Source organism: Penicillium solitum, assembly GCF_028829755.1.
Source record: "Penicillium solitum strain IBT 25940 chromosome Unknown utg000004l_segment0_segment0, whole genome shotgun sequence".
Taxonomy (NCBI): domain Eukaryota; kingdom Fungi; phylum Ascomycota; class Eurotiomycetes; order Eurotiales; family Aspergillaceae; genus Penicillium; species Penicillium solitum.
In genome coordinates, this window is record NW_027072124.1 from 2,163,266 (window position 1) to 2,179,002 (window position 15,737).

Below are 15,737 nucleotides of genomic sequence, written 5' to 3' on the forward strand. Positions count from 1 at the left end.
GACAACAAAGCTGCAGGGATGCCCCTCACTCAGCTGAGTGACTAGCAAGTTCCATGAAACTCGACTTTCATGGGCACAGCTTCGGCATTCGACGCGACTTGCGACCATGACATCGGTGATATTCCATGGCGGAGAACATGGAGCTCAAATTGGAAACAACTATGGCTGTCACGGGGGAGTTCCACCAGCGTAGGTTTGGTGGCATATCTAGGAAGCTGTGCTCAACCTAACACCATTTTTCTATAAAGCATATGCCAGTGAGAATCTTGATCGAATCTGTCTCCACAACCTTTATTGCCCAGACTCCCTAGCCGTGAAATTCCGCTTAAAGGAAGCCAAGGACAAACTTCTCCGTCAATCGTTTGAGTGGGTTCTCCAGGACCCGCAGTACCGCAGTTTGCGAAATGGAAATAATGTCTGTCTGCTCTGGATTAAGGGCGGCGCTGGAAAAGGGAAAATAATGATATCTATTGGTCTTATTGAATTACTCTCCTAAGAACAAGATAAGACGGCTGTGGTGACTTATTTCTTCTGCCAAAAGGCTAATAATAAGCTGAATACCCTAGAATTAGTTATCAAAGGCTTGATTCTTAGGTTGGTCAGCCAGCGGGGCGAACTAAAAGAGTCTTTACGACACTGATGGGATCTTAAGAATGATCGGTTCAGTGAGGATATTAACTTATGGCGAGCTTTGTGGAGCATCTTTCTTAAGATGTTGGACTAGTGTAACTGCTTAAGGGTATATATCACTGTGGATGCTCTTGATGAGTGTTAAGATAACGGCATAGCCGACTTCTTGAAACTTGTAGTCCGAAATGGTCTTGATTAATTTACTAAAATCAAATGGCTTTTGATAAGCCGGCTATTAGAAGCTGCAGAGCGTACAGTATGGATCGAAATCAGATTCACCACCTTCACACAGAGATCGACTATATCAGGTACTTATTTATCCAGAACTATTTTCACAATTCCTCATTCATAGGCAGCTCAATATGGTCAATGGTGATTAGTTCACAACTTGAATTTGTCTTTTTTTGGGGGGGGGGGGGAAGTAACTCGCTACTGTAGTCTTTTACACGCAGGGACGTAAATATTTGTGATGCCCTGTTTGTTGTCTCAATTGTATCCATACATGTACAGTGAGTGACTGGACATAAGTTTCTACACCCCCTATAGCCCCACCTAGTTCACCGCCACTATGTTATTATACCGCCTACCTAAAACACGTAGTACAAAAACACGCTAAAATAGTACGCGAATCTGCATATTGGTCTAAATCGTAGGATATCTCTCTTTATATAGGTTTCAAATCATTACTACCTACTACATACCTTCTCTACTACCTTCTACATTGTTATGGCGCGGTCCAAAGAGCTCACCCCTGCTATATGTGAGCGTATATGCGAGCTTTATACCATTGGATGGGGGTATAAGCGTATTCATACGCGTTACCCCTATATCCCCCTCTCTACAATCCGGTATACTATTAAAAAAGAGAGCGAGCGACGGGAAGGCGTGTCAAAGCCGAGATCTGGTAGGCTAAAGAAGCTTACCGAAGCCGATAAAGATCGAATTCTAAACGCTATCTACGGAGATCCAAAGATCACGGCCGAAGATCTACTTGCTGAGGTTAACTATAAGGTTAAATACCGCTCTATATAACGCCTTTTAAATGCCGAAAACTTACGTAAATGGCGATGTAGCTAGCGGCCTCTTCTTAAGGAAGAACATGCGCTTAAACGCCTCCGTTGGGCATTCCGTTACCGTCACTTTACACCCGAGGATTGGGCCCGTGTTTTTTGGTCTGATGAATGTACGGTTGAGCGTGGGATTGGTGTTCGTCGAGAATGGACCTTTGTTCGTCCGAAAGATCAACCGAGAGAGGGACAATGTTAAGGACTACCTACCCGAGGGAAGCAAGTAAAGCAGATGTTTTGGGCTGCATTTTCTAGCGCTACCCGGCGTATAGGTCTTATCCCTCTCTTTGGGGATCCTGAGGCTGAACGTACGGGTATTATAAGCTTCGTTATTGAGGATTTATATCGCCGGATCCTACCTACCTTGATTGTAAATCAAGATAGCATTTTCCAGCATAACAATGCTCCAACACATACCGCGTATGTTGTACGGGATGCACTAGCTGAGATGCAGATTGAGGTTATGGAATGGCCTCCTTATTCACCTGATTTGAATCCTATTGAGAATCTCTGGGCCTTGTTGAAAGCTAAGATCTATGAGCTTCGACCTGATCTACTCCAAATGCGTAATAATGACACCACAAAGGAGATTTTAGTGGCTACTGCGCAGCAGGCATGGGATGAATTGGAGCTACGACATATGCAGCATCTCTCTGAGACGATGCCGCACCGGGTGGAAGCGATTATTGAGAGCCAGGGGTGGTATATCCCCTATTAGATCCTATAGTATGAATTCATGGGGGTTTTCGACCGGCAGTATATTATATAATCATGGGGGTGTGGGGCCAAGGGGTGTAAAAACATATGTCCACTGACTGTAGGTACAAATTAGGTATTATTGACAGAAATCTGTCTGTATTGCAACGTATGGGTACAAATGGCATAGATGAAGAACTCTAATTAACTAAAATGACAAAACCCGCTATTTCAACAATCTGAGCGGTATTGATGACTAAACGTAATATATGGTATGCATGGTACTCGAAGTCACATGATTTGCATGGTATAATACCTTGTAAATCCATGTATTTGACCTTGCACTTTGACAATTATTACAATGTATATACAGGCTTGGTAATTTACGTGAAATCCATTTTGGGCTAGCATGTCATGTGATTAGGGTTCGAAAGAGTATCGCCATGTTCCCGGGCATGGAAGGCGATAACGGTCGGCTGTATAATACATTTGAAAGGGAATCTCTTCGTCCCGATATATATTTCCGCCACCCTTTCGCCCTTGCATTGGTACCATATAGCGATGACCTAATAAGGCTTAGCCCCCACAAGCTTTAGTAGTTTATCATTCAATTGTGGAAGCTCTAGCGGTTGATCCCTATCTCTTGGATCTCTTGTCCCATCCTCAAGCATCACATGAGTATTGCGCACCACTACGTGATCATGGAGCCAATGAGTGGTTCCTCCCCAACGCCCATAGACCTGTTTTTTGAGAGCAAGTTGTTCGGGGTTTGCCATGGAAGCCGGTGTGTATGCCGCATATATGGCCGTTCGAATTTGATTACTCCTTGGCGTGGCATCAGATCCATAGTGGATTGTACGGCTGTCCCATAGAATGAGGTCCCCAGGCTCCGCGCAGACCTTGTGTGGTCCCATACCTCGGGCTCTGAACCAGTCCAGTTGCTCGGTTGGAAAGAAGTAGCTGGCTTTAAGCCGCAGCCAAGAGTCCTTGTCTGGACGGGAATTGAAAAATTCTTCGTTATGCGCAGGGGAACCGGGCCATACGACAAGACCACCATCTTCGGGACCGGATGGCGACAAGCATATGATACCTTGTACACAATGCAGTCCCCGTCGAAGAGGCGATTGATCCACGTGTTCCCAAGGTTGCCGTGTTGGTGCGTCGGGTCGATTTGGGAGCGTGACGTTTAGGCTGTCAAAGCTCACCAAAAGTTCATCTGTCCCCCACAGAGTAGCGAAAGTTTCTAAGACGGCAGGTTCCATTCGAGCATCCCACATTTTCATGGGAAACACAATGCCCAGCGAAGGTGCGGATCTTATTCTGAACTGGCAAGTTTTTTTTTTTTTTCAATCCAGGTCTTGTTGTCCTCGAAATCAAGCTCGGTGCCGAATGAAAGGAGCCAATCTTTGGCCTTTTCACGATACTGCGTGACGCGCTCTGGAGGAATAACTCCCTTGATCACGGCAAACCCGTCTTTGGTCAGATCATCTTGGAAATCACCGTGGTTCACTGATCTGATTTTTTACTTAGTGACGTTAGGCAAAATGCAATCATCTAGGGTCGATATTACCTCAACAAATCTGGTCTTGGAGAGGGGATCAATTGAACATCCGGGGATGAGTCCTTGATGTTTACCGTTGTGGACAAGCCTTCAAGGACTAACACCGAAGAATATTTCTCGCTTGACATTTTTGAAGAGCCAGTTTTCAAAGGAGAAAGCTGATGACTTGAGATCTATCATTTTAAACAAATAAATGCTATTTCAGAAGTAAGAGAGAACCCGTTGATCACTGAGGGTTAGACAAGTCCAACATGTAGGTTAATTTCCAAGGTTGCCCCGGTGGAATGCATGTCGAGATAAGGATGGGCCAATGAAGGTTGTGCATCAAGCATTCCCCGGGCCGCCCCCGCCTTGTGTATCCCATAGAGGTGCCTATGTAGACACGGCCCGTGTGATTTACTACACCTTGACCCCGGATCTTTGTCGGGTACTGTACCTTGTAAGATCAGTAGCCGTGATCGCTACGGGTAGGAACTAACTATCTATGTTGTCCGTAGTTCTCAACTACAAGGATATCTTCACTTGTCAGGCAAAGACTTGTACCAACACTAGGGCCAATGAGAAGTAAGGCGTTTATCTTCACTTGGCGATTTAGACTCATTTCAGGTCTGGTTCACCTTGAGTTTTGCTAGGCGACTGCATGTCTTTTTGATAGAGATAAGAATCGGCTTAGTAGCGGCAATCCTCCATGACCTTTCATTTATTAAGGACATAAAAGAACCAGAAGTTCCTGGCTGCATCAATAATATCATTCGAAAATTTTTACGACATGGACCAACTTATCAGCATTGTGCAGTTTGGCTCTATAGGACCATTGCAGCCCAAATCAAGTAAATTAACAATTACTTTGCTTGTGACGGCCTGTTGTGTCTTCGCCGTGGTATGTAAACTTATTTCTAGTTTGGGAAATGACGTACCACGTCTAGCCGAGTTGACACAGAACTGATTTGCATAGACCACTGGATACGATGCTGGCTTGATGTAAGGAGCATCTTGGACTCCGAGTTACAAAACGAACGTATGCTGACAGTGAAACTAAGGAATGGCATTAACATGATGCCTCAGTACGTGGATTGGTTCCAATTGACAACGGTGACCAAGTCCTTGAGCGTTTGTTCTTCCTACTTTGGATGGTTTATTGCTGCAATTTTCATGGGTCCTGTTGTTGAATGCACTGGTCGCAAGGGCGGTATCTTCATTTCGGTCATCCTCAAACTCATTGGGATTGCATTGATGGCCTCCTCCCAAAGCGTCGGCATGTTCATTGGAGGCCGTATCATCTTAGGATGGGCCAAAGGGACTGCAGCCATTGCTTCTTCCACGTAAGTTTTCGTTTCAAACGCTCAGCAAGCGCAGCCAATAGTTTCAATTTTCGCCAATTGTTGCATTATCTGACAGAGGGGTTACAGTTGGTTAGCAGAGACTTTGCCAGCAGATGTTCGTGGAAGAGGCCTAAGTATCACGTACTCAGTCTTTTTTCTCGGTGCCGTCATCGCGTCTGGGATATGCTATGGCACGGCCTATATAGCTGGCTCGTGGTCTTGGCGTCTTCCGTGTTTACTGATGTCAACGTGGTCCTTTATCTGCCTGGGTGTGCTTCTTGCGACGCCTGAATCGCCTAGGTGGCTGGTGAGCACATTTTGGACCTAAAGTTCGCCTTTTCTCATGAAGCGTACGATTGCTAATACGTCACAGGCTTATCACAACCGAGAAGATGAAGCCTTGCAGGTTGTAGCCTCCATTTATTCGTCCGGGGACATTACTTGTCCGGTTGCAACTGCGCAGCACTGGGAAATTCTCAACGCAATGCGACAGGAGCAAGAAAGTGGAAAGACGCTCTCCTACGTGGAGATGGTGCGAACGAGTAATTCTCGCAAACGTCTAATTCTTGTTGTGAGTGTGGCAGTAATATCTATGTTAGCGGGAAACAATATCGTATCATACTATCTTGGTGATATGCTCACTACGGCTGGATTGTACAACAACCATGTACAGCTTCAGGTTGTAAGTACTGATCTTGGTATCTTCAGTGACCAGAATTTTCATGGGATAAATCTAACAAACATCTAGACAATCGTCCTCAATTCATGGGCACTGGTCTGCGCAATGTCTGGCACTATGCTCACAGATAAAATCGGGCGAAAAACGTTGTGCTTGTCGGCATGCATTATGATGACCATTGGCTTGCTCTTGGTTGGAATTTTAACTAAGTGTTTGTTATCCACGATCGGTTCAACCTTGGAAAGGCTCATGTCTCATTCGCATACTAATACACAATTTCCAGTCTTTGGGAGTGGAACCCATATGCCCGGGGTATATGCCACAATTGCCATGATTTTCGTTTTCCAAGGGTCTTATAGCTTTGGTATCGCCCCTATAACCCAGCTTTATCCACCTGAGGTGCTCAACTACTCGATTCGCGCAAATGGCATGGCTGTTTGGACTTTAGTTGTTAATCTTTGCGGGTCAGCCTTCTTCTCCATTACTAGCATCTTATTCAACAAACTGAAAAAAGCCATAGACTTCTCTCGACACTGGCAATGCCAATCGCGTTGGAGGCTATTGGTTGGAAGATGTACATGATCAACGGTGCGTGGGATGCACTGCAAGCAATATTCGTGGCATTGGTTTGGATTGAGACCAAGAATCTCTCGCTTGAAGATATTGACCGGGTGATTGATGGCATGCCACTTAATGGCGTCGACCCTGAAGGGGACTATGACAACAAGGACACCAAAGACCCGAATCAGATCACAGAGCATGAAGTAAAGACGACCCGGGTTAAGCGGTTTTTCTGACTTAAGTCTTAGTTCCTTTGCCCTCTTGTTTTGTTACGTTGCTAGGGCTTGTACCGTGGCTATTTGAATAAATTGACATCTCTCAAGATCATGCAACTATAACAATGAATCGATGAAATGGTAGAAAAAACGTGTGTATGAAACCACCGAAAGAATAAACGCTATTGGCACAGTAAAAATCACCCCTAGACAACGTTCAGATCGTGTATGTTATGTTTAGTATTGGAACATTTGATCTTGACCTAAACCTGGACCCTTTGTTGCCCTGTTTTATCAAGCGTTAGCAAGACACGTCATACATATGTTGGTATTAATATCGACAGTCATACTCATCAGATGTGTTTTTTGGTGTCGATAGCAGAGAACAAGATGGATCGAAAGTATGAACACCGCTGATAAGCCTAGCAAGGAGCTTCTCTAGCTGATAAGCATCGGGTGCGACTGACTGTACAAGTCGGGGTATTGGGGTATTGGGAGGGTCTTTATATTGAGCCGCAGGCTCTGTAGCCCGACCGTCGAGAAAATGAGAAGATGAATATGTATCGCTTTGCAATTGTGCCATGTCAAGGGACCAAAGGAAAACTATGATGTAAGATGAATGAGAGAAGAATCAATGCCAGGATTTGATTTCTGCCAACGAAAGAAATCACCGTAAGTATCCGAGGGAATATGTTCTTTATGTTGGGCTCTCACGGCTCATTCTTGGGAGAAATACACCGTATATAGTGTGGACCGGGTAATTCGGAGTGCCTTGATCTTGATATTTCTAGTTCCAGACCGGCTGGTAAATCTTGCAAGGTCTATCAAACGTGTTTCCCCTCTCTTTCTTGAACTATATTTTCTATCTGTGACAGCTACTTTAAGCCATCTATGAGTCCGCATCCTCCGAAGTTGATGGAGCTTGCAGAGAAAGCAAAATTTTTCGCTATCACAGAGGTTGCTGAGGAAGATCGGGGTTGGACAGTAGAGTCGAACAGTGTTACCCTCGCTCAGGGGCCGATCTACTGTGTGTTGCCCATTGGCTTCGCAGAATTCACCGAAAGGAAATATACAGAAAACAGTCCTGATGTTCGGTCAGATACACCGGTTTGTTTCATCAATTGGCACCAGCATGTTCGTTGATGGGGGTTGTAGGCATGTACCTAAGTAGTAGTGTTCCAATGTCCAGTTTCAGGGTTCATATTGCAAGGAACAAATACAAGGGTCACTGAGTAGTTAGCTAGGGATATACCCTTTTTATTAACGAGAGAAGACCCCGTAGAAACAAAACCAAGAACCATTTTCAACAGCAGGATGAACAAATGCAATAGATGTGATGAAATCCGAGCCAGCCCTGGAGTCAAAAGTTGATTAGGTAAACCGTGGGATGAGTCTGAAGGCCGGGGCCTCCACGAACCTCCCGCCAACGTATCAAACGGCATCACAACACCGTCCACAGCCAGGGACTCCAGGCTTCATATCAACCTCAATAGTCCAGTGGAGATTATCTAGATTTATCCACCGGCGAGAAAAACCCGCAGCGACCCGACCTAACCACCGAACCCCCACCCGCAACCCAAAACCAACCTCACCACCCATCATGAGCTTCCTCTCCCGCGCGGTCACTTTCTTCGGCCTTATCCTGATAGTTCACGCGTAAGCTCTCCAATCATCCGCTTGATAACTATATCTACTCCCTCTCGAGCGAAGCTAACAACCCCTTCTACAGAGGCTACTCGGCCCACGAACACACTGTCCTCTACAGCAACCTCACATCCACCGCCCTCCCACAAGACATTATCATCGAAACCCTCGTTTCCGTATTAATAGTTTCAATCGGACTGGTCCTGAGCGCGCAGAAGTTGAAGCCGATTAGCTGGCGCGAATGGGCGGGCGAGATTGAACGGGATGGCGGAGCGCGCAACCCGTACCTGAGTCTGGAGGAGCGTTATGGATTCTGGGATATTCGGGTGAGTTTTGGATCTACTTGAATGCGTGTCTTGCCGGTGTCTTGCCGGAACTACATTTGGATGTGGATTTATAACGATGTGCTTATATTGCGGGACATCAATCGTTGTTTTGGGCTTGGAATCTCGGAAGCTAACATTTGGAAAAAAATATAGGCTAAGCGAAAGGAGTTTGCAGACTGGGTTCGCGGTCAGGATGTGCCGATCAAGGAGTGATTGTTGAATATTGAATATTGAGTTTGTGATTATGTGCTGCAGTGGGGGGGAGCTGTATAATATGCATTGCGGCGAAAGAATTCAGTTTTCAAATGAGATGCTCATTTTGTTGCTGATTATGATATCTACCTCTGGAACTGATGGCCGTGTACGGAGTACTGATCTTGGAGAATAACTGGTGGCATTGCGCCGATGATGAGGTGGCAAACTCATATTCATGGGATATACTCTAGAGGCGACCGAGAGGTTGCACAGACATACCACCCGTACGCCTGCCTGCCTGCCCGCCTGCGTGTAACATCGGGCAATGGGATCACTGCTAGATATAGACGCTTTTGGCGCACCCGATTTGCATTCCCGCGCCACACCGATGCAGTCTAGGCCATTGAAAGCACGACTCCGCCTAAATTATTGTGATTAGCCCAATAAGCAAGGGGGTTCATATCACCTGCACGGTAGCAATAGGCAAGCTTATTCTAGAGTCGTCGGAGAATGCTTGGCTCAGCACGGAGGATCACGCGTTGAGATGATCGCAATTCTGTATCTGGTGATGGGCAGAAGGCAAATCGAGACCAAAGGCGAATTGCAGGTGCAGCCATGTAGTGCTATAGATTGTATACATACGATGTAGCTGTACAACCTAATGACACAATATGCACGTCAATAGTACTACATACTTGTCCAGCTAGTCACAATAAAGACCATCTGCGGTGCTCTGGGATCAAGCTTAAACCCCCGAGTTGCACGGTACGAGTAGTATGTCGACCCTCTTTGTCCACTTTGACATTTTATTGTAACTATAATATAGGAAGATGGTGGTATTTTAGTCAAGACACTGCCCAGGAAAAAGAAAATATAAATATAGATGCGATCTCCTACTGGATGGAGTTAACCGAGCCGTTGACTTGTCTCAAATTGACCCACCTTCGTCTGATGATCTAGGAGTCTACAAAGTACGGGTTGGGGTTGCTGATGCCCAAAGCACCAAACTCGACATAATTCGTGTACGGAGTATTCCGTAGGGTAGAATTTATAAATTAGATATTGTTGAAAACTGGCTACATCCTTACCACAATAATATAATAATACAATAATGTTGAGTACATAGTAGAAGAAAAAGGTACAGAATTAATTAACCTCGGCCTACCTGATTTGATGACAGCCGGAACCAAGTGATGTCTCACTTGGAGGCTGGTTCAACTTTCTTAGCTCCAAGACACGTAGGATCGCGCCATTTGAGGCCTAAGAAACTATTACTCATACGGAGTAGTTTAGATTGAGTCAGATGTGAGAAAATCCAGAACTGAACTGGATGGCATCAAAAGGGATTCGTATGCCGCCACGCGGTCAAGGGTATGTCCCACCTACTACTCCGTACGGGGTAGTAAACTTCCAGGGTAAGTAAACTTTCAGGCTACTGAATTATCCAGGGCTGAAATTGAGACATATCGTTCCAAGTTTATAGCATTTCTATATTTGTTATGATTACTTACGGAGGACAGGTGCCCAGGTGGTCAGACGCGGCTAAGTTAGCTAGTGTCGGCATATTGCCACTATGTCAATATGCCAAGTATTCTATTTAGTCTAATTGATTCCAATTAATTCCAATTTTTTCTTGGTTTTGTACTCCGTACAAGAGAAAAGAGGAACACATTCTATATTTACTATCATTGCAGTTGAATATATTTGTCACGTAGCGCATTGTAGAGGTGAATGTGCCTATGCAAAATACAGGGCTTGTGGATTTGGTGTGACCCCAGAAATCGACTAAAATAGAACAGCAAGACCTTGCAGATCTCAAATTGCGCTAGATCCAGACTCTGATCGCTGACTGGAACAGGTATTGGCAAAAGCCACTCTCGGTCTAATATATGCATGGGTAAACAGTCTGCAACATGAAACTTCCGTTGTTTCCCAGGACAACCAACAGCCTTATAATCCCACCACCCCCAGCCTTTTTCTGAGATCACTTTTTATTTCTCTCTCCAAACTCTCCATATTTCCTTACCATAATCCATCTAATAATCTCTAATCCATCAAAATGCGTTTCTCTATCGTCTTCACTACCCTCTCGGCCATCGCCCTGGCCAACGCCCAGAGCAGTGCCTCCGTCGAGGTAAGCAGAACCAAAACATCATACCACCCTACCAAAAGAACAACATAAGCTAACCAACCCAACAGACTGTTGACAACCCTGCCACTCAGTACCTGACCCAGACCAACTCTCTCGGCGTCGTGACTGGCCAGCCTGAAGCCGTCACTACTCAGCCCTCTGCTGTCACCAGCCAGGCCGCTGCCGTGACCTCGCAGGAGCCCGCCGCCTCCATCCCCGCCGGCCTGACCTCGCCCGTCGCCGGCCCCGGCGCCACTCAAACCACTTTGTCCACTGCCTCCAGCGGCACTGGCACTGGCACCGGCTCCTCTGCTACCGGCACCGAGACCTCAGGCTCCTCCAAGGCTACTGGTACCTCCACTAGCACCAGCTCCTCTGACTCCTCCGAGTCCTCGTCCAGCTCTGGCTCCGACTCTAGCTCCAGCTCGTCTGCTTCTGCTTCCAGCTCGGCCTCCACTGGTGGTGCTGCTATGGCCACCGCCGGCCCCCTCGGTCTCGGCATGGTTGCCGGTGCTGCTCTCGTTGCTTTCCTCTAAGTACATTATGAGTCTGTGACTGGCCAACGCCGATCTCCTGTCTTCTATCGTACTGTGATGTCCACTTCGGTCCCAGTTAGGCGAGGGGTTGGTTGCGGTCGGTCGGTTATGTTGATCCAGTATCTGGATTAACGGGAATGAGGGACATGAACATGCGAACATCGGTTATTAATTTTTTTCCGGGGGAATTTGTTATTTTCTCCTCCCCCCCCCCCCCCCCCCCCAGGTTTCATATTGAATTTGTAATTCTTTATCATTGGGCAGGACTCGTCTGTTTCACTGCGTTGTACTCGGAGGCGCATATTCACGGCGCACCTGGTTCCAATTCTTTTTCTTCTCTCTTTGTGATTAACTTAATCCATTCCTGGGTAAATACAAAACTTGATTCCCTGCGTATGTATTGAGTGTATAGATCATAAATGTGCTTCAGACATATAGTAATCCCTCACAATATCGTGATAATAATTCATGCATGTGATCGGCAATGGCTCGCTCGCTCATATTTGCAGCAAAAAGCAAATTTTAATTCTTGCAAGGGGGTGAGTGGGTACAGGCTGTGATGCATACATACCCTGCGACAAGTACTACGTATGTACTACGTATGTAGTACATAGATATAGATAGTCAGTCACGTTAACGAGTGGGTGAATTTGGATTTGATCTAGAGCATTACACCACATATATGGAGTACCCGTACAGAGTAATTAGTCCACAGCTTCTCGCAATGACACGCAAGGACCTTGATATAATTGTTGTTGGGGCTGGAATAGGAGGTAAGGGCCATGGGTTCTCCTTTTCTAATTCAACTATTATTCTATTCTACCAAGACCTACTCCGTATATAGGCCTGGCAGCTGCCATCGCTCTCGCACTCAAGCGACACGCCATGACCGCTTTCGAGGTAGCCACCCAGGTTCAAGAGATTGGAGCCAGAATTTAAATCACACCCCTTACCTTGCTGCTATTGATTAGATGGGGACTTGGCCCCCAATTCGGGGGCTTTGGATGCCAACCCAAACTAACTGATATCCCAAACTACCCTCAACAAAAACGAGTAGATGTTGAGTACCCACGGATCAAAACATTACCAGATATATTGTGCCGCATTGCAACAGATGCTTCTTGACCTTGCCGTTGAGGTTGATGTTGCTAACGTTCCACCGGGAAGTACCTTTCTTTGTGAAGGTGACAAACACCATGCGATAGTACGGCAACCGCGGTCAAGCCGATTTCGAGAATTGGTGTATGTACCCAGGGCACGAAAAGACCGAAAGAAACAATGCAATTGCGAGTCAATAAGCAAGAGTAAAATTGAATGTGAGATCGTTTCGAGATCGGAAAGGACGAAAAGACATAATTGAAAGAACTACAATATCCTCGGGGGCTCTCAACAACAATTCCAAAACCCAAGGCTTCTTCACCCTTAGTGCTTCTGTGTGCGCTGTTCGTCCAAAGTCGTCTACAATGGCTCGGTCAGTACCCAGATACACAACCAGATCTGCTACTATTTCGGACAAGCCACGCACAACGGCGATCATCGGAGCTGTGCGACCACATGGCGAAGAAAATTGGTGTCCGAAAACTGATTTTGACACACTGTGCTTGGCATTCCTCACGCTTGAGAGCCTTACCAAAGGATCTTGCTCCATCGAAAACCATGGACATCACCGCTGCAAGATCTGTTGTATTGACATTGGCACCTGCCTCAAGTAAGATCTTTATGACTTGGTAGTGGCATCTTTGTACTGCCTAGGTGTTTTAGTAAGAATGGAACCTTTGCTTGAGATCCAGATTTTGCGGCAGAGTGAAGTATGGACTGAGCAAGTTTAGCAAACGATATGTTCGAGTGCAGACTTTGAACCTGTCGCGTAGAAGAAAATCGGCTGCTTGAAGATTTCCACATGAGATAGCTCTCAACAATGCCCCTGTCCTGCGTCTAGAATGAATGTCAAATTTCTCGTAGTAAGCAAAAGCTGCGTTTGACATTAGTAGACAGATAGATGCCTTACAGAGTAGCAAACTACGGATGGGGATCTTTAATGGACCATAACGTACGGAGTACATAGTAGGAGCTCTTTGGGCAACATGAATAGCCCCATTAGTGCCTGGTCCTTAGCCCTCTATTTCCCTTACTTTTAGCTATCTATGAAGATAGCTGGACCTTCTTCCTCTTTCTATAAGCCTGACGTATGAATGATATAATATAGGTAGCCAGGGGTTTCTTTTTTCCCCAAATATGGAGATATGGCTCAATTAATCCCCCGCCCTTATATTCCTAGCTTCCTACAATAGATGTCTCATGGGATAGCAAGGGTTATAGTAAGGACGTGAAACATAGGGTAATCCCAAAGAGGTAATATTAGTTACGCGTATATGACGCGACAGAAAGCACGTGACTGACGCGCTACCAAAAAGGTTAGTGCGACCTCCACTCAAAACAAACCGTCGACGAAGTAACCATCTCTTATCATTGTGATTGTGATTGTTGTGCTTTCACTGGTCCGGATCACTTTCTAAATTTGCATTGTTCTCCAACTTAGTTTACCCTATTCTTTTAGTACTCTACAACCATCCAAAACTCCAGCATGGTAAGTCATTCATGTTCAACTCATTGACACACACTGGTTTCCCAGCAACCGGTATATGCTCGTGCTCTGTATCTGACATGGATATCTAGCCGTCCAACTTGCGCCGGCTAGCTGCCGACCACGCTGCCTTGCACCGTGATCTTCCGCCGTACTACTTGCAGCCGTCAGACGGTGACGACCTGTCACAACTGACAATACTTCTCACGGGCCCAGCGGGCACACCTTTTTCACAAGGATTATGGGAGCTCCATCTTAAGATGCCCGATGACTACCCTAAGAGTCCCCCAAAGGCTACCTTTAAGACAAAGATATGGCATCCGAACATGGAGGAGCTCACCGGAGCCGTCTGTGTGGATACGCTTAAGCGGGATTGGCAGCCCAATCTAACACTTCGTGATGTATTGGTGGTAAGTGACCGCACTAGGGGGATGAGTTTCCTAACTAACGACATCACTTGTTTCTATTCAGACAATCTCATGTCTACTTATCTACCCCAACCCGGACTCTGCCCTCAACGCTTCAGCGAGCGCTCTTATGCAAGAGAACTATGACGCTTTCGCACACCAAGCCAAGCTCATGACGTCAATCCACGCCCCGATCCCACCGAACTTCAACGATGCAGTGACCGAAGCAAAGCTTCGAGGTGAGGAGGCAGGGGCGACACTTGAGGAGAAAGAAAAGGATGCAGTCATTCAACGCCCGCGGAAACAGGCCCGCACCCACGCCGCTGCAAGCAAGAAAACCGCCCGCAATACCACTGCATCTGAAATCACACCACAGTCCTCACATCCTTCACAATCCTCCTCAAACCCTTTCGCCCAACCTCCCCCGTCCATGACAGACGACGTCGACAGCGAAAGCGACGACCCCACTAGCGCAAGCAAAGAAAACAACCCAACTCTTTCCCCCTCCCCTGTCTACTTCGCGCCCCCGAGTCCTCGTAAGACTGCCTTGGGAAAACGCCCCCTCTCCGTCCTCTCAATTCACTACCCGGAAGACTCCGATGCAGACATGATGCTCATCGATTCCGACAACGACAACGACGCCCCCGCCATGACCTCCAATGAACGAAACATCACTGCAAACACACGTTCTCGTACTTCATCACCACTACGGAAAACACCCAAGCTCTCCCTACTCTGTGGAGGAGTCAATGCCTCCGGCCGTCTCCGCGATGAGATGCCAATATTCGAAGACTTGCCCCAGCTGGCCATGCAAGACCCCCTACGTCGGCTGAGCGGGGACGGCAAAGAGAACCACGGATCTGCAACCGTACGAGGGTTGAAAGAGAAGCGCGAATACCAACCCATGAAGACGCTCAATGGCTCTACTCCCGTTTCTCCAGCACATGCTCAACTACCCACGCCGCCACTGTCATCGTCATCTCTATCAGGCTCCTCCAATTCCGGAATCTCCAAAAAGAAAGCCACAAGCGGCCTGCACAAACGCCTAGCTGTCAGAGCAAAGCCGCGTATTGGAATCCGCCGGCTATGAGAAATCCATCCATCTATCTGGAACTTGATTTAATTTGATGGATTTTCTTTTTGTGTTGCATTTTCAGCCCTCCGCTTCATTTCGATAATTGGA

General features: G+C 46.6%; 8 protein-coding genes across 8 annotated transcripts; 6 read left to right on the forward strand and 2 right to left on the reverse strand.

The window, feature by feature from the left end:
* Positions 1–161: 161 nt before the first annotated feature.
* On the forward strand, positions 162–496 carry N7455_006815 (uncharacterized protein; the record flags this gene model as incomplete). The annotated part of the gene is made up of 2 exons (XM_040953468.2): positions 162–189; positions 249–496. The coding sequence occupies 2 exons, from the start codon at positions 162–164 to the stop codon at positions 494–496; spliced, it is 276 nt and encodes a 91-aa protein (XP_040815936.2).
* Positions 497–1,672: 1,176 nt separating this feature from the next.
* N7455_006816 (uncharacterized protein) lies at positions 1,673–2,415 on the forward strand (the record flags this gene model as incomplete). Its single annotated transcript, XM_065605432.1, has 2 exons — positions 1,673–1,920; positions 2,082–2,415. The coding sequence occupies 2 exons, from the start codon at positions 1,673–1,675 to the stop codon at positions 2,413–2,415; spliced, it is 582 nt and encodes a 193-aa protein (XP_065461286.1).
* A 544-nt stretch (positions 2,416–2,959) lies between these two features.
* N7455_006817 (phytanoyl-CoA dioxygenase family protein) lies at positions 2,960–3,670 on the reverse strand (the record flags this gene model as incomplete). The annotated part of the gene is made up of 1 exon (XM_040953710.2): positions 2,960–3,670. One exon carries the CDS (start codon positions 3,668–3,670, stop codon positions 2,960–2,962), a length of 711 nt encoding a protein of 236 aa, XP_040815970.2.
* A 38-nt stretch (positions 3,671–3,708) lies between these two features.
* On the reverse strand, positions 3,709–4,082 carry N7455_006818 (uncharacterized protein; the record flags this gene model as incomplete). The annotated part of the gene is made up of 2 exons (XM_040953595.2): positions 3,709–3,907; positions 3,964–4,082. The coding sequence occupies 2 exons, from the start codon at positions 4,080–4,082 to the stop codon at positions 3,709–3,711; spliced, it is 318 nt and encodes a 105-aa protein (XP_040815992.2).
* Positions 4,083–4,723: 641 nt separating this feature from the next.
* On the forward strand, positions 4,724–6,752 carry N7455_006819 (uncharacterized protein; the record flags this gene model as incomplete). Its single annotated transcript, XM_065605433.1, has 8 exons — positions 4,724–4,834; positions 4,910–4,935; positions 4,995–5,276; positions 5,364–5,583; positions 5,650–5,958; positions 6,025–6,166; positions 6,239–6,419; positions 6,476–6,752. 8 exons carry the CDS (start codon positions 4,724–4,726, stop codon positions 6,750–6,752), a joined length of 1,548 nt encoding a protein of 515 aa, XP_065461287.1.
* Positions 6,753–8,331: 1,579 nt separating this feature from the next.
* On the forward strand, positions 8,332–8,914 carry N7455_006820 (membrane magnesium transporter family protein; the record flags this gene model as incomplete). The annotated part of the gene is made up of 3 exons (XM_040953679.2): positions 8,332–8,387; positions 8,461–8,701; positions 8,855–8,914. The coding sequence occupies 3 exons, from the start codon at positions 8,332–8,334 to the stop codon at positions 8,912–8,914; spliced, it is 357 nt and encodes a 118-aa protein (XP_040816012.1).
* Positions 8,915–10,820: 1,906 nt separating this feature from the next.
* N7455_006821 (putative GPI anchored protein) lies at positions 10,821–11,563 on the forward strand (the record flags this gene model as incomplete). The annotated part of the gene is made up of 2 exons (XM_040953528.2): positions 10,821–11,030; positions 11,096–11,563. The coding sequence occupies exons 1-2, from the start codon at positions 10,956–10,958 to the stop codon at positions 11,561–11,563; spliced, it is 543 nt and encodes a 180-aa protein (XP_040816027.2). The 5' UTR covers positions 10,821–10,955.
* Positions 11,564–14,048: 2,485 nt separating this feature from the next.
* N7455_006822 (putative ubiquitin conjugating enzyme E2) lies at positions 14,049–15,644 on the forward strand (the record flags this gene model as incomplete). Its single annotated transcript, XM_065605434.1, has 3 exons — positions 14,049–14,150; positions 14,240–14,557; positions 14,619–15,644. Exons 1-3 carry the CDS (start codon positions 14,148–14,150, stop codon positions 15,642–15,644), a joined length of 1,347 nt encoding a protein of 448 aa, XP_065461288.1. The 5' UTR covers positions 14,049–14,147.
* Between the last annotated feature and the right edge of the window lie 93 nt (positions 15,645–15,737).